We start from the raw sequence: 22123 nt of genomic DNA on the forward strand, positions 1-22123 counted from the left end.
CTGTCATGATATTAGTGATCATACTGAGTACTAACTAATTCTAGAAAAAGGCTTTATCTAGCTTTCTGTACATGATTTCAGGTTTGAGTCTCTATCAGGTAACTAGGAATTAAGTTTGTATACTCTGGATGTACCTAACAAAAGGTCCTTTAACCTTTCCAAGATCTGCCACATCTGACACATAAAACATTTAAGTTTTCAGCATTGAACCATGGCCATTCCTAACAGTGACCTCTGAAGTCTCAAAAAGGATGATGGGACCCCACAACAACAATTCCACATGGATGGATAACACCACTAAGCTGACAAACACCACCCAAAGATCAGCTTTGGATGCAAACTGCTCAGGACAATTTCAAGATGGCTAACTGAGGTGGTCCAGCCTCAGGCACTACTCCAGCCAGGATTTCAGATAGGCCCTACACTTGCCCATTACACAGAGACTGGCAACAAATGATACAGCTAGATCTTCCAGACTTGACCATTATCTCAATTCTCTCAGGGTCCCCTAGAGATGCTGTTGCCCCCCCCATCCCAGATAACAAGAAAAATCTAGAGAACATAATGCCCACATTCCCAAGAGGTGAGGTAGATAATTTTGGGTCATTCAGTGGATTGTGGCTATTTATCACCCTTTAGAGGGGTTCGTTACAAGTGTTATCAGTAATGGCCAAGAAAAAAAGCTGAACAAAGGAGATTAGACCAGGGATCTTGTTCTGAAAACAAAAGGAGAGAATATAGAAATGATGGGATAAAGGGGTAGATTACCAAATCTACTCTTAAACCAAAAAACGTAACCACTAGCCTTAAATGTTTTACATTGGTGTGGATTTTTGTATACTGATACAAATTTAAGGTTAGTTTTGTTATACTGTATATATGTTTCTATTTCTTGTTTAAGATATTTTTGTATATTGATACAAATTTAGAGTTATTTTTGTTAGAACACTCTGTACATATGTTTCTACTCTTGTTTAAGGTATTGTACCTATGCAGCTCATTTAACAGAGTAATGTGCATTTCCAGTCCTTGAAAGTTATTATTACAAACTATCTAGGATAATAAAGAAATGCATATTAGTAGTTAGTTAGTAGTTAATACAATCAAATTTGTAGTCATGTTAGGTATGTTTTCAAGGTCAAACAGGTCTACTTCAAACACTTCAGAGACCTACAGAATATAGCATTTAAGATGTTTTAATAATATAAGATTATTTATGACAATAAGACATGTCTGTTCCTGGCAGCACCAATCTACTTCAGAGAAGCATCTAAGAAACTCCATATGGAGTTTGCTTTCTTGGCAGCAAAAGTTAGCCACTGGGCAAGAAAATGCCCTTGCCTTGACTGCTGACAGTTTGCTGTTCTAATTGGACAAGCAGGACACAAAAGAAAGTAACAAACTTTGCCAAGACAAAGTGGAACAGTTCTTCAAAATTCCTGCTTCACAGAAACATCTGTCTGGTAATCTAGGCCTGTAGGCTGAAGATGGATGCCCCAGAGTTGCAGAAGAACCTTGGGTGAGTGTCCAGGCAGCCAGCTGTTTCTGTCAATTCTATAGTTTTGGAAGTTGTATGTTCTGCACTTTCTGTTTACACAAGTAACATTATATCCTTCTTGGGTCACTGATTAATTGAAGGCTAGATAGTTATAGTTTTCATTGTTACCAAATTCAGAAAAGTAACTCATAAAAGAGATGTAAAGTGTATCAGGTTGAGAGAAATAAAAGGATAGTTATGGGTTAGTAATACAAGTTAGGATAGACAGTGAATTAGGTACCAAACATTGGACTCACCAAGATAGGATAGATAATAGAGTATTTTTTTCTGAATTTGCCAAATGCAAATAGACTGGACATTATGAATGTAATTCTTCCCTGGTAATTGTTCTTATTGTACATAACCTTACTATGTTAGAGTTAAAACCCTCTCTTTTAATTTAGACAAAAGGGTAAAATGTGTGATATTTTGATTACCTTCTGACAATAAATTTTGTTATGAATCAGGGGGCAGAGATAGCTGCTAGTTGACCAAAATTAATCATAGAGGTTTTGGAAGACTGAGGACAGACAGAGAGATAGGAAGTAATAAAGCAGGATTTAAAAAGGATCTCAGTTCTTTTGGATGGAGGAACAGAAGTGATAGGAGGTCAATGGTTGCTTCTCTGCCACCTCCCTGATCATTCAGGTTCTTACCCTGATATCTGACTCCCGATTTTCTATTGATAAAGAATAATTAGATAAATGCAACACTTGTGCCATGCAGGAGGAAACTGGGACCCCCTTTCCTCTGTGTCTCCTCAACCTCTTCTTGACTTTGCCAGCTCCACCTTCCTCTCCCCTCAAGACCGATTATAATCTGTCCTGAAACTCATAGCAAACTGCTCCTCCATCTCGGATGCAAAGAGAGCGCTCATAGAACATCCTTTCCCACCACATGGGTCGGAGTACACAGGAGAACCCAGAGTACACAGGAGTGGGTATACTAACGGGTGGATATGAATTATGATGTGGGATTCCCTGATGTATGCTGTGAATATGTTTTATTGCCACTGGTTAATAAAAAAGCTTCTTTCAGTCAATGGCTTAACAGAGTAAAGCCAGGCGGAAAATCTAAACAGAGGTGTAGAGAGAGAGTAGCCGGAGTCGAGGAGACACATGTAGCTGCCGAAGGAGATAGACACCCCGGAACCTTACCAGTAAACCATGAGCCTCGTGGTAAAATATAAAGTAATAGGAATGGGTTAATTTAAGATATAAGAGTCATCCAGGAATATCTTTAAATCATTGGCCAAGCAGTGTGGTAATTAATAAAGTTTCTGTGTGATTATTTCAGGTCTGGGCAGCTAGGAAATGAATGAGCATCCTCCGCCTACAAATGTATGATGGATGCACACACGCATTAGCAGGTGAGTAACTGTGTGTGGATGGATGGATGGATGGATGGATGGATGGATGGATGGATGGGAGATGAACGGGCAGACAGACCAATGGGTAGATAACACCACAAAAGTGCAGGTGGATGGATGAAAGATGGTGTGTTAACAGGCAGTTAATGGAAGAAATGTGCAGATGGGTGTATGCATGAATAGAGACATTAATATGGAACACACACACACACACACACACACACGCACGCATGCACACACGGACGCACTCCAGTCCTGGAGGTGATTTGGCAGAGCCTTAAGTGGATAGAAGACCCCAGCCTCCCTGACTGCAGTTCTTCCTCCTCATTGCCACCATCACTACATGCACCCTTCTTTTGGTGCATGTTTTCTGATGCTTGTTTTCTGCTGCAGCTGTCTCCTCGAGATTTTTTTAGCTTTACCCAAACAGAGACCACATCATGTTTCACTTTGACTCCAGCACTTAATATCGAGCCCAATATTAAGATACTGTGAATGCCAGAACTCTCACTCCCATTGGTCACGTGGAACACGGGAGCAGACAAGGAGACACTCTGAAGCAATCACTGGAGAAGGGTGGGGGCACAAAACAGCCCAGGGGTTGTTGGGGTGCAGGGATGGCCTGAGAGGAATTGATCTTGATCTCTGTTACAACACAAACTCTAAGACCACCCCAGACCTGCCATGATTCGCCTTCAGTTTCCTCAAAATGGCATCAAGAGCCCCCTGAGACCTGACAAACCACATGGCTCAGGAGAGACGGCCCCTGCATCCACCACGTCATTCCACACTGGACTCCTACCCGGCTACAGGAGCCCCATCTTGCCCATCAGGGAGCCCACCTTTGAAGGCTTCATCCAGGTCTTCCTTCCCAAAAACAACCCCCAAGTCATGGATGGCACAGGTGTGGAACTGCACCCGGAAGATGACATCACGAGCCGGGCTCCGGAACTTCTTGTGATAACACTTCAGCTGTATGGGGAGGGGCAAAGAGTGAAAGGTCAGGCCACAGGGGTTCTCCGAACTCACTCCATTAATTGAGTCCCAAGGCTCACCCCAAACTCAAGAGAGAGAGGTCACCAATACCAAACAAGATCTCAAAGCTCTTTGGGAAACTTCCAGAACAGAAGAAGAAGGGAACAGTCTGGAATTGTGGGGAGTGTCTTGTCACCGGTCTAGAGCTAGAAGGCCACAGTGCACACTGAATGGTGGTACCCTGAGGCTGCCCCAGAGCAAATGATGAAGCTAGGAATTGAATGTCCACTCTGAGGGAGGAAGGAAGACTAAGACTACTGAGGCTGGGAGAGCATACAGGAACCCACAGTTGGAAACTCAGTAACTCCCCGGAGTAGCTGCATGTCCCGTGTCCCTGGGGCAGGGTGGGAGCAGGACAAGAGAAGGGACCCTTGAGGAGGAGGGTGGAGCTCACCAAGATGTCCCCCTTTAGGAGCAGCCCTGGTTCAATGGTGATACAGATGCTGGCCTGGCTGTCTCCGGGGATGTTGCTGAGGGAGAGAGGGGATGAAGAAGAGAGAGTTCACTGAGGAAGCAGGCTCCCTTCTCCTTCCTCCTGCCCCACACCCACCCTCCCTCACACAGACTACTTACTAAATGCCAGATGTGTACACAGGTTGCATGGCTTGGTAGATGCGCAGAAACGGCCGGCACCCTATCAGAGAGGGGGAGGTGTGAGCTAAGAAGTAGAAACGGTTGAGGAAATAAGGGACCTAGGGAGGGGAGAGGAGGAAAAGAGGAAGAGAAAAAGAAGGCAGCAAGAACAGGAAGAAAGACTAACTTTGTTCCTAAGGTATTGTAAGTAGGCAAAAACTGCCTCGCCCAGCGTCTTCTGCCACTAGGCATGGTCAGGTGTCAGCCCCACGTTGAGGAGGAGTAGGGTTGAGCTCTGCCGAGAGCCCCACACAAGTCCAGATGACACCACAGCATAACACACGGCTTACCACCCAAGGCTACCAAAAAGGAAATAGAGGCTGGAGGGAAGGGATGGGACAGGTACCTCCTTTAGACTCAAAGTTGGGGATGCCGTGCATGATCACATGGTGCAAGAACAAGGGCTTGTTGTTCATTTTGATGGAGCCAGAGAGGAGGCCACTGAAGTAGTGCACATACCTGCACAGGAATAGGGTAGCATCAGGGAAGGGCCTGGGGAGTCCTCTATCCACCCACCCACTCAGCCACACACTCAACCACCCACCCACCCACCCATCCATCCACCCACCCACCTACCCTCCAATACACACATCCATTTACCCACCCACCCATTTATCCACCCACACACCTACCCACCCACTTGCCTATCTATCCACCCACCCACCGATCCACAATATCCATTCATCCAGCCACCCACTCACCCATCCATCCACCCACCCATCTACCCACCCACCCATCCACCTACCCACACATACCCACTCACTTGCCTATCTATCCACCCACCACCAATCCCTCCAATACACACATCCAGCCACCCACCCACCCATCCATCCACCCACCCATCTACCCACCCACCCATCCACCTACCCACACATACCCACTCACTTGCCTATCTATCCACCCACCACCAATCCACACATCCATCTACCCACCCATTCACTCATCTACATATTTATGTATCCTTCTATCTGTTCACTCTTTCTTCAAGCACACCACCCTAGGCTTCCATCTACCCTCACCCTCATGACACGTGCACCCCTCAGGCCACACAGCAGCTGAGTTTTCCTAGCCTGTGCAGTCCTACAGATTTGCAGGGAGGGACCCAGGGAGAAAAACAACCAGAAAACTAGCTGTGCCCACAGCCTACTTGGCGTTCTCTAGCACCCCCTGGTGGTGAACATGAGCATCTCTTTCCTTCCTCACTCCCAACCCAGGCATCACACCACCATCACTGGCAGAGATAATTTCTTGGCTTACAACTGCATAAAGCAAGCTGCCCAACCAAACACTCCTAAGAGCCTGACTGGGTCAAACCCAGTTTATGACTGTTCTCACTTCAAACTTACGCTAGGCCCTGGTTCTGCCACACACACCCAGGCACACAGCAAACAGTAAATGCTTAATAATATTACAGTGCTTTGGATTTTTTTTGTTTTTGTTTTTTGTTTGTTTTTGTTTTTGTTTTGTTTTTTGAGACATGGTTCCTCTGTGTAGTTTTGGTGCCTGTCCTGGAACTAGCTCTTGTAACCAAGCTGGCCTCAAACTCACAGAGATCTGCCTGGCTCTGCCTCCTAAGTGCTGGGATTAAAGGCGTGTGCCACCACCACCAGCTACGTTGCTTATTTCACTTCCCACCGAATGTATGGAGTTTTCTATATTAACTTCTTTACTTGGGATCTGAGATAATTAACTTCCAACAAGCATCCTGTCTCTAGGCTGGTTTGTAGTTGGGTTTTTAGTTTGCTTCTTTTGGGGGTTTTGTTTATGTTTCTGGGGCAGGGGAGCAGGGATCTCCCGCATGCTAAGCACTCAACACATGAAGCTACAACACCAGCCCCAGCGATTTCCAGTTCTTTTAATAAAGATCTTGCTGGTAGAATGGAAGGACCGAGCCATCCCCTTTCTTTCCGGACAGAGAGGAACAATCAGGTCCTGGAGGAGTTGTGACACACAGCAAAATCACACAAAACAGGGGATGGGAGAGAGGAAGCATCTCCCAAACCAGTCCTTTGGTGCTGGTGGTTGACGTTTCCTCCTATCTGATTCGCTAGAGAACCAGGTTGAATGAGACAAACCAATCAAACGCAGCTCGGGACTCTTAGAGCCAATGGCTCCCCAGGAGGATGAGACTCCAATTATGACACCAGTATAACACCGCCCCCCCCATCCCTTGGCCCTCCTCCAGGCCCAGTCCCTGAGCCTGGGTGGGGCCACTTCAGCCTCCCCTAGCGAGATAATCTGATGGGCATTGCCAGCTCCTATTCAGGGCCCTGCCCAGAACCCCCCGGCCCGTTACTCAAACCGGAAACCTGGAATGGCAGGTTCCCATCAGATCTCCTGACTAGGCCAACAGGATGTGTCTGTGTTCTGGGGACAATGAGTCCGAGGGCGGGTGACAATGAGCTACAGGCAAAGCCCCTCCTGCTCAGTCATTGCTCTCCCCCTCCAACTGCCAGGTCTCCTGTGAGGAACACTGACAAGAAGGCAGAGGAGACTGGCAGGGAGCATTATTCCTGAAACCAACAGCTGCACTTTCTCATGTGTGTGGACAGTGTGGCCTGCCCCACCCACCAAATGCAGTGGCCCATGGGAGCCGGGGGCAGATGCTGATAACACCCGCAAAGTCACGTGACAACTTCATGGCTTGTAGGCATGTGAGGAATCCCTTGGACTTCTCTCTCTGACTAGAGGAGCCTAGGTCTCTGCTGCTCAGCATCATGGCCACTGCTCAGCCCACCTTCTCCAGTCCACAGAGGGACAGAGTAATGTTCCACATTCCTATTAGGAAGTAAACTCTAATCTTCAGGGTCAAAGGTGACAGAGACCATGTTGTCACGTGTGCACACCAGAACACCAGGAGCTGGGACCTGGCTTGTACTGCTTCCTCCCGTGAACGCTGAGGGCTTCTAGGAGGCTGTCAGTCAGTGTGGCTGCACTGCAGGAGGCGCTGGGCTCCTGGGTACCCCGTGAGTAGTCACACACTTTTATCTGGCCTTCCAACTACAAAGGCAGTAATGGTCCCCAGCAGTGACAGCAGACCCAGTCCAGGTACGCAAGGTGGGGGGGGGGGGAAACGTGGGTGTATATTGGGGATCCTCAATTTGAAGAGGCAGGAAGGGCCCTTGCAATCTATAGCTAATTTCCCAGGAGCTACAGAAGCCTCCAGGCTTCCTGCCTGCTGCGCCCAGACCCCCAGCCTTGGCTGGGCCCCCACCTTCACCCTGCTCACCCAGACCTTCCCCTGTCATGCGTCACTTTGAACCAGCCCCGTGCCTGCCCATCGCTCTGGTTTGAACTTCCTCCAGAAACACCTGTTCACCTCTGCAACGATCTTCTCTTTGGAAGCATGCAGCTGCTGACAAGAAACATGCCCACGCACGCCTTTGTATGACAGATTTAGTGCCCTGTCCTTGGTGCGAGAACGAGGCTAAGCCAATACAGACAGGTAAGCAGGCCCACAGCTCACAGCCACAACAGGGATCTGCTCTCTAAGTCTCCGGCCTAGGCTAGGGCTTGTCGTGGCTATAGCTTCCCCATGACCAGGTGACCTCGACCACTCCCCGCTCCGTGGATCACGTTTCATCTATGGGCAGACCCCTGCCAGGCACCAGACACCACCCTGGCCCCAAGTTCCCAGCCCTGCACCCATATTCTAACTCAGCTGCCACTCACTGTGGCCCCCTGGCCCTATCCCCACCCTGACCTCAGGCTTCTCATCTGTAGAAGAAGGGTGCCCCAGTCATCACCACTGCTCCAGTTAGGACTTCACAATCACCCACACACACACCCGCTCCCATCCCCCCACCCGGGACGCCAGGCCATCTCTATGAAAAAAGCCAGTTTCCTACACATTCCCTACGGTTCACTCTCAATGTAGCAGCGCTCCCCAGCTCGGGTCTTCTCTCTTGCACCTCCCTTCTCTCTCCTTTTTTTCCTCCCCCTCCTCTATTCCCTCTGTCTCTCTTCCTTCTCTCGATCTATCCCCCCTCTCTGTGTCCCTCCGTTTCTGTCTCTCTGTACCCTCTCTCTATCTCTGTCTCGTCTCCCTCTCCCCTGTTCACGCTTCCTGTCACTCTCTTCTGCCACCACAGACTGTCTTTTTGCTAGAGGCCCCAGAAGCTAACCGACACCCCAAACTATGAGCACCACCATGCCACTACAGTCTTAATGTCTGTGCTTAGAGTACCCTCAGTTAAGCAGATATCCATCATCTGAGAGTGCACAAGGCCCGCATCCACCACAGGGAGAGCACAACCTGGGCCTGGAATCCTGGCACTCACCTCCTCTGGGATGGCTGGCCAATGGGCACAATCTTATCCTCATAGAACCTCTTCATTGCAAACCGGTCCAGAGCCTGGTCAGCACTGTGGAGAGACACAGGCAATCAGAGAAGCCCACTCCCACACCTAAGGGCCCTTTGTCCCCTCACTTGGGTGTTGTAGAACATTCCTTTACACTGTTTGAAGTTATTTCACTGTGATTGGTTTAAATAAAAGCTATATTGCCAATAGCTAGGCAGAATTTTCAGGGCAGAGAGAATGCTTGGAAGAAGAAGGGTGGAGTCACAAGGAGTCTCCAGTCAGATGTGAAGGAAGCAGAAAGGCAGCATGGGAGGAGTAAATCAATAGAAACAGGTTTATCTAAGTTATAAGAGTTAGTTAGAAATAAGCCTAAGCTATAGGCCAAGATTTCATAATTAATAAGAAGTCTCCATGTGGTTATCTGGGAGCTGGCTGGCAGAAGGGAAAAAGTCCAACCACACTCAGACTCCCCTAGACTTGCACAGCCCCCAGAAAACCTGGTTTCTGTGGAACAACAAACTGTCCATCCACCATGCAGCACTGTGTGTAACTGAATGTAATTGGCCCCCATTAGCTCATAGAGAGGAGCACTATCAAGAGATGTGGTTTTGTTGAGGTAGGTGTGGCTTTGTTGGAAGAAGAGTGTCACCGTGGGGGTGGATTTTGAGGTCTCTTATGCTCAAGATACCTCCCAGTGTCTCAGTTTACTTCCTATTGCCTACAGATCAAAGATGTAGAGTTCTCAGCTCCTTTTCCAGCACCATGTCTGCATGCCACTATGTCCCACCATGATTATAGTGGACTGAACCTCTGAACTTTAAGTCGTCCAATTAAATATTTTCCTTTTTATGAGTTGCCGTGGTCATGGCACCTCTTCACAGCAATAGAAACTCTAACTAAGATGCTCAAGCATCTCTAATCTGTATGGCGTAGCTCTCAGTCAAGCCGCTTGGGCACCCATCTCTAGACTACTACTAATTGCTCCTGAGACGTAATCATTTCCATAAAACCTCATTCCCCTCATCAAATGAGGCTTAAAGGAGATCAGATGAGGTGACACCCATTAAGAGCCTGGCAGCCATAGGTGCCCACTCAGCAGACACAAGGCTGGGCTGGTTTCTGACACCCTCCGAACAACACTACACCCATCCTCTGAGCATGTAGAGATTACTCTGCACTCCAGTAACTTCCCACCATGCTTACAGCAAATTCAAAGTCTCACTAAGGCCAGCGAGGCCATGCTCTCTGCTACCCTGACTGTCCCAAGCTTTCTCTAACTCTATACTCAGCAGACACTTTGCTCATACCCATAGTTCCTCTCCACAAACTACAGCAATCCTCCGGGCCCCTATAGCCACAGGTCCCCCTGGCCACATACCACTTCTGGCTTCTATGTTATGGATGCTGCTAACAAACCTGCTTAGTATTTAAAGCCCTCCAGGACAGTACTAGGGCTGAGCCCTCTGCATCCTTCCAAGCACCATATAACGTGGTCCCAGACATAGCAACTTCTGGACAGCCATACTGGATGAAGGATCCTTCGGTCTCTGTCCTGTGTTGGGTCAGGATGAGATCTTCCCACTGGCTGGTTCCTATTCTTTCTCCCAAACAACAAGGCCAAAAGAAAACCCTGCCAGCTTAGGGTAACTTCCAGATTGATCCCTGGGTTCAATTCCGATGATACATCTTTCTGATCTCTTCCTGGCTCATTCAGGGAAAGGGAAGACAACTGAGAGAGTATACGTGGCCCCAAAATGCTGGCGAGTATCTTCCACACAGGGGAAGGCTCTCTTCCCTGCGGCAAGCTGTTTTCATGCTACCTCAGAGCTGGGGCACTTTTCTCAAGCTCCAGGGGCTCTTGTACCTCTTATCCCTCTACTTCTTTATCTGAGAGCACTTCCTGGCCCCAAGAAGGTATGTGGATGGGGGAGGGGTGTCCTCAAGTCAATGTCCAGAAAAGAGAAGCAGGGATAGAAGATGGCAGACCTCTCACCTGGCGGAAATGTTGCTGTAGTGCATATACGCCGCGATGACAACACCAATCCTGCCTCGGTTTCCCTGAAAGAGGCAAAAGGTCATCATTTCCAAACAGTCTCTCTTGTCCAAAGCCTAGGGGCCAGGGGTGGGAGAGAGGAGGGACGTTCCGGAGAAAGAGGAGCAATGGCGAGGGAGGCAGGAGAGAAGCCAGAAAAGCTAGCCCACCCTCACTGCCAGAAATATAAACTGCTGCCCCATTTGTTGGAGGTCTACTCTTGGGCAGAATCTATAATGTTCTAGAATGGAAAACACAAGCAGGTAGGTGAGCACACTCACACAATCACACAGGCAAGTGTGCACACATGCACACACACTCACACACCCAGGTACACACACTGTACAGCCCGCACACTGACCTTGTTGTGGAGAACAACAACATTGTGGGGGTCTGCATTGAGCCAGGTGTCCATGGCCTTGCAGACACTGCATATCTTCTCCAGGGCCGGAGTGTGCAGATCAGGCCAGCCAAATTCCAGGACCTGGGGGTGAACCGAAAGTAAATAAGGGAAGCCTGGAGACTCCATCAACCAGCCAGCACAGCATGGGTGCAGCCACCAGCAGCCAGGCCTCCACACTCGTCCTGCTTGCCAGACCTGCTGAGGGACAAGGCTCAAAGACCAAAGGTCATGACCTGGGACCCAGGCTCACAGTAGGGTCTTAGGCAAAGCCATGTCCCTCAACCAGAGCTATTATCCTTGTGGATGTGTGCCAAGGTGTGCAATGTGAAACTGTGATCTCAAAGCTTCCAGAGAGGCCTGAGTCCAACCCTCCAGCTCCCCTCAAAGGCCAGCTCAAGGCTGATTTAGACAGAGGAAAGGAAAGGGTCTCCTGGTGCTCACACCACCCTGAATATACAGACTGTCTATTTCCAGGCCTCTGAGAGAAGTCTGAAGTGTGCAGAAGCAGGACATCCCAGTGGCCACAAACCCTCAAGCCCTCACAGCCCCCTCAGGCCAACTCTAACTTCACAAAACACTAAATAAAAACAGCCGCTCTTTGGTAGGATCCACAGAACATGCCTAAGCCAGCTGCCCACTCTCAGAGACACAGTCTGAGGCCCAGAGAAATCTATCACTTGCCTGAGGTCCCTCACTGACAGGCGCCAGAATTCAGATAGAAGCCAAGGTCCCCAACAACATCTCTAACAACTCACTTAGCATGAAGAGTAAACCCTGGGACAGCAGCCTACGTGGAAAAGACACAGCCGCAGCCCCCTCCCAGAGGCCCTGTGTATTTCCTCCCTGGGGGCAGATGAGGCCAGAAACCACTGTTTGAAATTTCAGTAGTTGGTATTATCATACATTTTCCAGATCTGAGATGCCCTTGAGCTTGGAACAGTCAGGGAACTACACAAGAGGGGGCATATTCTCTCGCCCGCTACCCCAGGTTAGGCCAGGCCAAGGCATCCTAAAACAGCCACGTACTCACCTTAGCATGGAGCTTCGTGATGTCAGGCCTCTGCTCAGAGAGGTTGAAGAGCTAGAAAGAGACAAAGGAGGAGTGAGGCTGAGAAAGGAGGGGGGGAGTCTGTCCCTGCTTGTCAGGACCCCGCCAACAGCAAGCCATGAGCTCCCAGACTCCGGCACCTGCTGCCATTCTCTCGCCTATTGGAAATGTTCCCACCGTGTACACATGCTGGCCAACAGGACCAGCAATGAGTTCTTGGGAAAGTGGAGACTACCACGCTCAGCCAGGCCCCTCGCAAGGGAATATCCTGAACTGGGGATGAGAAGGGATGGAGTCCAGCCTCTGGCTTTAGGACCAAATCCCGCAGCAATACTACCTCTCTATCCTGTGGCCTCCTTCCATGGTAAGGTATGAGACATCCTGGTGGGCCCCCTCAAACACAGAGAGCCTACTCACATCCAACAGCCTACCCTGTCTCACGTGAAGGACTGTGAAGAACTGTCGACCTCTATCTAAGCCACCACAAGCTTGACAGTAGCTATGTCAGCTCCCAGGAGGAAAGGGGCAGACCCTAAGATGGGCAGGAAGGACGGGGCTACAGCAGAGCACAGGCATCTAGAACTCTGTATCCCTGGAGCCAGAGATGGCCAGACACTCTCGGTCCCATTAAGGAGCACACTTAATGACATTAGCAATGTCACAGAGCTGGCTTCATAACTAATAGCCATCTATTCAGCTATCACAGAGCCAGGATGAGAAGCCAGGACTCTCTGTTATTGGAAGCCAGGCACTTCTCAGCACCGATGATAGATGGGTTGATACAGAAGCCTTTCAAAATGCATGGCCACTCAGAACTTCAGAACCTGGGACCTTCGGACACAATTAAAGATCTTGCCAGGAGATATTCTTGGATTCAGGGTGATCCTAAGACCAACAACCAATGTCCTTATAACTAGAGGAGAGACAGATGGGGAAGGCCATGTGAAGGTGAAGGCAGAGAATGGAGCAATGTGGCCCCAAGCCAGGGAATGCCTGGGAGTGCTGGGAGCGGCCAGGAGTGGGGTAGAGGCGAGGAAGGCGGTTGCCTCCAGGATTCAAGGGAGCATGGCCTCACCGTCAACCAGATGCCGGCCCTCCAGAACACATTCCTGTCATTTTAAGTCAAATAGTGTGTGGCCATTTGTCCCAGAAACCCCAGAACCCTTGTGCAACCACCGTAGCCCAGCTCTGCTAAACACGGCAAGCAGCACCCAGTGGCTGAGGGCCAGCAGTCCAGGCCCCTGAACAGAGATCTGAGCCTCCCCTCAGGAATGGTCAGTCTCCTGCTGTAGAGGAGGTCTCTGCCACCCACCTCTCTGATATCTGTTGACTCTAGCCAGTCACAGGGCCCTCCAAAACTGCACATGGCCAAGTCTACTCCAGGGTTTCTACCCGAAGCAGCTCTACAGACCTCAGCTCTCTCTCTAGGGCCTGTTCTGAAGGTGAAGAGGTTATCGGAAGGCCCGGCTTGCAGTGCAGGCTCAGCAACATAAAACTGTGTCTTTATTCTCTTCCCCTAGTCTGCACACCCACATGTCCACACGTTCTCACCCTCACACACATGCATGCACAGGGACCCACACGTTCTCACACTCAAATAGCCCACACTTGGTTCCAGATACTACACTCTACTGCATATGGTCCCCTGAAAATCAACTCTCTCTGAGATAACAGTGAAGACCTGGGCCTTGCAAGATGCATGGGAACTGAGGGAAGGTGTGCTGGCATGGGCAGTGGGCAGAGACTCTCTGTGTAAACAGGATGAGCAAGAAGAGTGAGGTCCACCCACCAGGTAGTTGCCCCCATGTTTGGACTTCAGCATCTGGGCCACTTCACGGAGGTTGCTGCGGAAGTTCTCCTCATTGGCCGCGCTGGGGAAGGACACGGCGATGATGCGCTCGGTGACGTACACCAGGTCCAGCTCACAGCTGTCCTCCATGGCCCGGCTCACACTCATGTTTCTAGAGAGACTGAGTAAAAGACAAGCCCAGGTCAGAACCCAGGAATCCAGTGCAGCCTCTAACACATTGTGGAAGAGGAAGGAAGGAAGGAAGGAAGGAAGGAAGGAAGGAAGGAAGGAAGGAAGGAAGGAAGGAAGGAAGGAAGGAAGGAGGGAGCTTATTTATTTATTAAGTATATAGCGTCCTGCTTGCATGTATGCCTGCATGCCAGAAGAGGGCACAGAAGCACATTATAGATGGTCTGAGCTACCACATGGTTGCTGGAAATTGAACTCAGGACTTCTGGAAGAGCAGGCAGTGCTCTTAACTGCTGAGCCATCTCTCCAGCCCTACAGAAGTCTCCAAAAGGATCCAGAAGGGAAAGAGTGACTGGGAACAGTGCTCCCCAGAATCTTGGAGTAAAGCCCTGGCCACCTCCATGCACTCAAACTGAGAAGACCTCCCTGGGGAAGGAGGCAGCTCAGGTGATAGGCTCACATGGGCGCAAGCTGAGCCAGAGACCAGGCACATTCCAGCCTCCCTATGGCAGGCTGACCCCTGCACTCTGTCCCCAGCTCTCCCTTGCAAAGATCATTCTTGGCCCAGGGCCCCTCATTCCTAAAGGCCAGAGAAGTGAGAGGGGGCTGGGTGTTTGCTACAGCAGTTTTAGGGGTCCTACAAGCAATGGGGAGCCCCTGGGCCAGCAACTCTGTCTCTCCCCAGGACAAAAGATGAAGCATGGAACTCACAGCTTACGCATCTGCTTTTCCACCAGAGGAGGGGTCCATGTTGCCTACTGGGGAACCTCCTCCTCATCCTCCTTCCCGCATTACCTATTACCACATCCTCCCTCTCCACCCAAGGTGGGCAACACTCTTTATTTCGCGAGCCTTCACTATACTATAGCAGTATGGGGTTGAGGTGGGAGGGGGTTAAAAGCAGCAGATCCTCTGGCCTTGGTGACAAAAAGTCCCAGGACATCAAGGAGCCTAGGGGTTGACACGGGCCCAGATGTCTGGATGTGTGTAGACAGAGGGTAGCCAAGGGTAGCTCTCTCTGATGAAATGACAGGGGTAAACGCCAGTTAGAACTGGACCTGAATCCCCGTCACTCCTTGTCCCTATCGTATCTCAGCAATCGCTGGCCAGAGCTCTGACTTCTACCCAGGGGCCAGATGCCACCTGCACACTTACCCCAAATGTTGACACAGAGTAACCTGAGGACCCTCCAGTCCTTTGGTCCTGGCTCTATAAAAGGGACTGCATCCTCCTCAGAAAAACACATAAACGCAGCCCATTTCTTTCTAGCTTTTCCCTCTGAGAGGCAGAGGAAAAAGAGGAGCCGAGAGCAACAGGAATGAATCAGAGGTGGCCATCCTGGGGTAGTAGTGGACAGGACTGATTTACTGGCCCCTCTATCAGGCTGGGTCCCAGGAAGGACACAAAAGCAGAATAGCACCACCAGCTGGACAAAATTGGTATCACAGCTCTGGACAAAATGGGTATGACAGCTCTAAGTGTACCAAGCAGAGGAAGAGACAGGAGGGTGGAAGGGGTCCTCAAAGGGCTCTAGGCAGGAACCAGGGAGCCTCAGGATGAAGGTGAAGTAGAGAGATGTGGGGTGTGGGCAAAGCATGGAGTCTCCCTGTGTGTTCTCTTCCCTGGGTGGAGAATGATCACTCTACAAAGTCCTCCCCACAAAGACCTCATCCACAGAGTCAGAACCAGCATGGGGCTTGAGGGGAGTCGCCCCAGTGCTGCTTCTGGCCAGTGGGTGCCTTGGACAAGTCGCTTCAGACACTCATCAACTAACTGAGTTGCCAATACACAGACATTCAGCGCCATTACAAGGACGGATGAGCTTATGTGGGGAAGTATAGGTCCACCTCGAGGTCTGTGCTGGAACTCAGTGGTGACAGCCAAGGGCCACCAACTCCAGGCCTCTCGCTAGGGATGTACAGCATCAGTCTTAGGACTCAGGGTGGGACGTGAGAATGCGCATAACCCATATCCTCCCACTGTGCCAAGTGTACCTGACAGGCTGTGGCTGCGGGTGGATGCTTGGCGAAACTCTCATGGAGTCCTGGAAGAGAGAGAAGACACAGTATTACAAGAAGAGGGGAGAGCAGGAAGGGAGGAGCATAAAGGGGCTCAGGGCATGGCCACACAGAGATCCTTACCCTCTCCTTGGCCAATGCTCCATTCCCGCCTCCCTAACACCCCAGCCATAAAAGCCCAAAGGCCAAAAGTACCTGCTGTGGGAGACCGGTTAGGTGAAAAGAGGAAATCTCTGATATAAAGACAGAGCCATCTGGCTGGCTCCCCTACTCGGGGGACACACTACCGACTGCGGCTGAATTGGCAGAAACCCACCTTGCCCTAAATCACCAGGCATCATAATAGCAACCTCAACTAGAGATCACACACGGCAACCACCTTGGGGAAGCGAAGAGTGTCCACCTCCGGACCAGCTAGCTCCGAACCCATGTCCTCCGCCACTGCCGCCCCTCACTCCCCCTCCTCCAAAGCCACAACACTGAGCCTCTGAATCTGTGCAAAGCTTAAGACAGAGCAGCAGGTGTGTGATTTGCAACGGGCATCCAAGGCCCTTCATGTCTAAGGCTCCATGTCTCTATCTTGTCCCACGCACACCAATCCAGGGTACTGATGTACAAAATTAGGCAAACAGACCCAAGTTAGTGACGCCAACTTTTCAGGGCAGCCGAGTGACATTCACGACAAGGTGTCAAGCCACGCAGACTGCAGCACTAGGCTCCAGCATCCCGCTGAGCAGCATGGGAGATGCTCAGCCCACTGAACCTGGGCAAATGGCGTCAGGATGTCACAGGAGGACAGGCCAGCCCTCAATGGTTCGTTATGGGCAAGCAAAAATCAAAAACCAAACAACAAACACACAAGAACATGCTGAGAGCCTCATCACTGGTGTTTGACGCTTGGTCAATGGCAGCTGTCACTTTAAATGTCACTCTCTCACTAAGAAGAACTGAGAGAGAAGTTCCTGGAAGGAAAGGGACAACCGTCCATCCTCATGAAAAAAAACCACAAGACCTGCTTCCCTCCCCCTCGGCATCCACCATCTATTTCAACTGGAGCACTCCAGTTCTGAATTCCTGGGCTCCACCGAGCTACGTTTCCCAGCCACGAAATGGCAGCCTCCCCTCGGAGGCAGCAAGACCACCGCCTGTAAAGAAAAGGGACATAAGACACATGGTGACTCACCCCTGAATCCCTGGGAAACTGATGACGGAGCAGGATTCGAACTCTGACCCAGACGTGGCCACAGAGCCCAAGTGAAGAGTGTTGCACCCAACATGCAGCTGGACTCTGAGGTCCAGCTCCCCATGGAGTACAGAGTCAGGGCCCCTGGCTGCGGGAGGGAGGGCTGGCCACCCTGTCACTGTGGGGCTCCTAAGGGTTCAGCAGAACTCAGTGCGAGGAGGAGTCAGAAGGAACGGTTCTCAGACTCTCAGCATTTCCTGCCCTAGGACTTGGGGTTGTGTGAGTCAGGCTAGGGCAGGAGAGGCGGGGACCAGGGTGTTTGGTTTTCAAACCCTAAACCAGGCTGTTCCAAAACTCCCCACCCTGAAGCATGCGAAAAGCCAACACTTCATCCATCCCATTGCACTGGTCTCTGACGAGGAGGCCCTGACTCTCCTCAGACCCTGGGCCATGGGCCAGGCTCTAGGGCCACCCTGCTATAAATAGCCCCTAGGGTTTCATCTGCTACAGATCTACAGCCACTCTTTGAAGGAAGCCACCACAGCTGCTTCGAACAACTGGAAGCCACAACTTAGCCAAGGCTTATGGTGCGGCCAAGATCAGGGCCAGGCACAAGCAAGGAGCTGGAGGAAGACAATGGGCCAATAGCCAGGACTGATGAAGGAACTGGAGAGCTAAGCAGAGCTGGGAGCCTCCAAAGGCACCGTGAAGGATGCACAGGACCCAGAGACCAGGCTTCCAGTCCACTTCCCCACTACCCTCTGGCCAAGGTTATAACACTCCACATTCCTGACTCCAGCCTAGAAGATAAATACTTGGCCCAAACAGAGTCTGGCCCTGCCGCCTCCTGAGGCGATAAGAAAGGTCCAGGCACTCTGCACAGGAGAGCTGGGGCAGGGATGCACAGGGGAAGCTATCCTGGGCAGGGGCTAGGGACCAACAGCTGGACTGTCACCCCCTGATGAATCACAGGGCTGGGCTGCACTCGCACCAATAGGGCTTCCTGTTTTCTGCAAGGTTTGGGGACACATGACCCTTGCTGGCCGAGAGCAGGCTTGCACGGGGACTGTGAATGCATTGTGAGCACAGGAGAACAGTAAAGGGGCACCCAAGAACAAACACGCTCCTCCCAGTGCTCCAGCCTGCCCAGGTGACCCCCCATGAAACAGCGGGGTAAACTGAGGCCTGGAGTCAGGTCTGTATCCCCCTCAGGGCAGACATTCCCTCGCTGGTTAAACATTTCCTGGAGCTGTGTTCTAGGCACCTGGGAGAGATGTGGAGAAGTCCAAGTCTCACCCTCATTCTGAACAATAAAGATAACTGTCAATCCACCTGGTAAGAGGCATGGAGGCTTGGTCTCAGATGCTCATCAGTTAAATGGGTAAACACAGGGTTCTGCGATCTTTTACCTGCCCCACTTGGAGTCCCTGGGGAAGGTTTATTTTAAAAAGGAAAATAAATTCTCTGCCTGCCTGGAATCCCATTCTTTTCCCCTCTAGGGAATCTTGAAACTCTTAACTTCCTACTAGCTCCTCCTAAGACAGACCAATAATAGAACTTTTGATCCAGCTCCCTAAGCACCAAACAGTCTCCCTCATCCTCATCTCTCAAACATGTGTCTCCTTGGCAGAAAGGCCTCATGAGAGGGGATCCCACAGCCTCCCTCCAAAGAGTGTCTTTTCTCACTGGCAGGATGTTCCTCCTCATATCTAACCCTCATCCTTCCTGCTTCGGGCACCAACTCTTTTTTCCTTGGTTCTCCCTGCAGGCAAGAGCTGACCATAACTGGGGCGTTCTGGAGTAGCTTCAGGTCTGCCTCCTGGGGCTGCATCCTTGCCACCACCTTCTGTTCCCCATAGCATATTCACACAGCAAGAGCAGCGTAAACCTTGGATCTCCAGTGGGGCTGGTTTGCCCCTCAAAGTTGGGAGAAGTCCTGTTTTCCCTTCAGGTCCATGAAGCAAACAAAATACCTCCCAACAGAAAAGGAAAAAAAAAAAAAAAAAAAAAAACCTGTTTCCTGAACCTAGGTCCCCAGGGTCCTTGGTGAGAGGAGGGTCTGCCAATGAACACCAGGGGTCGAGTGAGGCAGCCAGAGCCCAGCCCTTCATTCCTGCATCTCCTCTGGTTGAGGCCCCCCACACAGGCCCCCGCAGCCACACCCCTTCCTCCCCCCCCCTTCCTGCTCACCACTTGGATTTTTCCAAAACAAAGTGCGACACTGCACACGTCTCCAGCCTCCCTGCACACCAGCTCCATCGGAGTAAACCGCCTGGAGAGGCCAAAGCAGGAAGCGCCCCACAGACAGGCTAGTGCCCTGAGCCAGCCTCCTCTTCCCCTGCCCAGCGCACAGCGAAGCCCCTATTCAGCCAGGGTACCAGCACGGCAGCCCTGGGTCACCCCACCTATGACAGATGTCCAGAAGCCTGGCGGTGGGTTTCTGCTCCTCTGCAGCAGGCAAGCCCCTCTGGAGTCTGCTCTCCTGCTTGCTCCTCTTACACTCCTTCGGTGAGACTCATTTTCTCTGACCTCCTACCTCCCCAACCAGGCACCACCCCTGACCCACCCTGACACACAACTTCTTGCAGATTCGCTGATCCCATACCAGCAAATGTTTTCCCTGGAAACTAAAACAAGATACCCATCGACCACAACTAAGTGGCCACCTCTTTCTTCTACACAACCAAGGTCAAACACACCCTAGGGTCAACAGCTCTTCTAGATGTCTGACCTTGATTGATTCTGGTTGATGAACTCCACAAGGCCCAGGCTAGGGAGGCAGAGTCAGAAGTCCTAGGACATAACTTCTAAACACTCCCAGAACATCAACTAAAAGTAATGATTCAGAGGCTACCACTTTGTCCCAAGGGCTAACAGTCTTGGATGACGTGTATCCAGAGACATTCAAGGGATACCTCCAGTCTCTGCTTCCTCATCTAAAACGTGGAGCCACAGCACCTGCCACACACCTTGTCACGAAGGCATACAGCCTAATTCCTGGCTCCTAAAACAACGGCGGTGAGACTGGCTGATATTTACTGAGCACCCATCATATCTAGGAGTGCCTCAAGCTAGTTCATCCTTTGCAGTAACACACACAAAACTAAATTCTCGGAAGCATCCTTAGTAACAATGAACAGGAATCCTCACATACCTCCATAAGGTCTTCCCCCAACCCAGGAGTCCACACAGCCCCTAGACAGCGCCAGTCCTTATTACTGGGCCTATGGCGGCCCAAGATGGTGCAGCAGTGTCGGTGGGCCACCCTCGGGAGCTGCTACAGCTCAGCCCCTCCCTGCGGGGCCCTCCCTACCAGAGGCCAGGCAGCTGTCAGATGATAGGGCCTCGTGCCATCAACAGCTCCCCCTGTGCCAACCGCCAAAACCACTCCCTGTTCCTCTCCAGGCTTGCAGTGGACGGAGGGGCCAGCATGGGGCACAGGGCAGGAAAGGCCTGGGGAAGGTGAAGTGTCTTCTGTGAGGCCTGCCGGGGGTATAGAGACAAGCCAGCCCCAACAGAGATCAGGGGCTCCTGGGACCTAGCCTGAGTTCCTCCTGATTAAGGAACTTGTCCCCTGACGGCCCTTGTTAAACCGAAGACAAAATGAACCAGGACCAGAGAACCCTCTTCCTGGGTCCTAAATGAAAAGCAGGAAAGTTACACCGCTCTCGCCATTTCTCAAGACTCCTGGCTCCAGGCAAGCACCCCAACAGTGTATCCAGCATCTAGGGGAACCTTGAGAGCCCAGGGCTCCTTTACAGAGCCCTGTTTCCTTCACCCTTTCCAAGCCTAGCTCTCAGATCTATCCCTCTGTTCCTCCCCACCCAAAACTACCATGGCGTAGTGATGAAGCCCAGGGCCACTGAGTGACTTGAGCCTAGTGAGTGACTTCACAGGCCTTCTCTTTCCCCAACACAACAGCCAAGCCAGCCAGGCTCCCTTCAAGAGAGTGAAGGTCTAAGGGCACCCCCACACACACTCCTGTTCATGCCCCCTGCAAGCAGTCCACTTAGCCCTGCCCTCCTCATACTCACGCCCTCCTGGAGGCTTCTGGGAGAGCTTCCACCCTTGCAGTCTCCTTCCCCCTGCAGGCAGAGGAGAGGCTTCAGAGAGGGGGCAAGATTAACAGTGCAAGGTTCCAGAATGCCTACCTGCTGGGGTCAGGGCGGAGGGTAAAAGGGTAGGTAGCACAAGGTCCTGGGCACGGGGAGGGGGCTTGTGTTACTTGAACACTGGTTTGTCCACTCAAAGGTCTGTCGGAGAAAGGTAAACCCTCTCCTATGGGCACACCCCCATGAGACACTGTTATTCCATTTTGAAGACGAGAAAGCTGAGGACCAGACAGGCTCTCCTTCACCTGAAATCCTTCAGGCAGGGCCTTAGCCTCCATCCCCTTGGTTTCAAACTGGCCTTTCCCATCCAGGAACTTGTCTAGCCTCAGAGTCCCCCCACATTCTTCTCATCCTCTTCCATACAGCCTGAAGGAAACTCTGCTCATGTAGTCCAAAAGATTAGTGGGAAGTCTGCCCAGTTTTCTCATATTCTGTCTCTCCCATGCCCTCTTTGTGTGTCTGAGTGTGTGTGTG

At 51.0% G+C, this 22123-nt stretch overlaps 1 protein-coding gene across 17 annotated transcripts in view; it reads right to left on the reverse strand.

Moving 5' to 3' along the window:
- Tns1 (tensin 1) overlaps positions 1-22123 on the reverse strand; it is a 217421-nt gene that overhangs the window by 73775 nt on the left and 121523 nt on the right. For 16 of the 17 annotated variants that reach the window (XM_050123778.1, XM_050123776.1, XM_050123777.1 and 13 more), the window contains 11 exons: positions 21572-21622; positions 16331-16380; positions 14148-14328; positions 12341-12391; positions 11269-11391; positions 10869-10933; positions 8855-8938; positions 4921-5033; positions 4515-4575; positions 4336-4411; positions 3749-3878 (listed from right to left, as the gene is read on the reverse strand). In XM_050123778.1, the coding sequence (XP_049979735.1) occupies positions 3749-3878; positions 4336-4411; positions 4515-4575; positions 4921-5033; positions 8855-8938; positions 10869-10933; positions 11269-11391; positions 12341-12391; positions 14148-14328; positions 16331-16380; positions 21572-21622 (985 nt within the window). Of the gene's footprint in view, positions 1-3748; positions 3879-4335; positions 4412-4514; positions 4576-4920; positions 5034-8854; positions 8939-10868; positions 10934-11268; positions 11392-12340; positions 12392-14147; positions 14329-16330; positions 16381-17537; positions 17816-21571; positions 21623-22123 lie in introns of those variants that run through there. The other variant, XM_050123793.1, reaches the window with a different exon arrangement.

This window comes from Alexandromys fortis, unplaced genomic scaffold (assembly GCF_014885135.2).
Source record: "Alexandromys fortis isolate MF-2015 unplaced genomic scaffold, M_Fortis_MF-2015_v1.1 scaffold_220, whole genome shotgun sequence".
Lineage (NCBI taxonomy): Eukaryota > Metazoa > Chordata > Mammalia > Rodentia > Cricetidae > Alexandromys > Alexandromys fortis.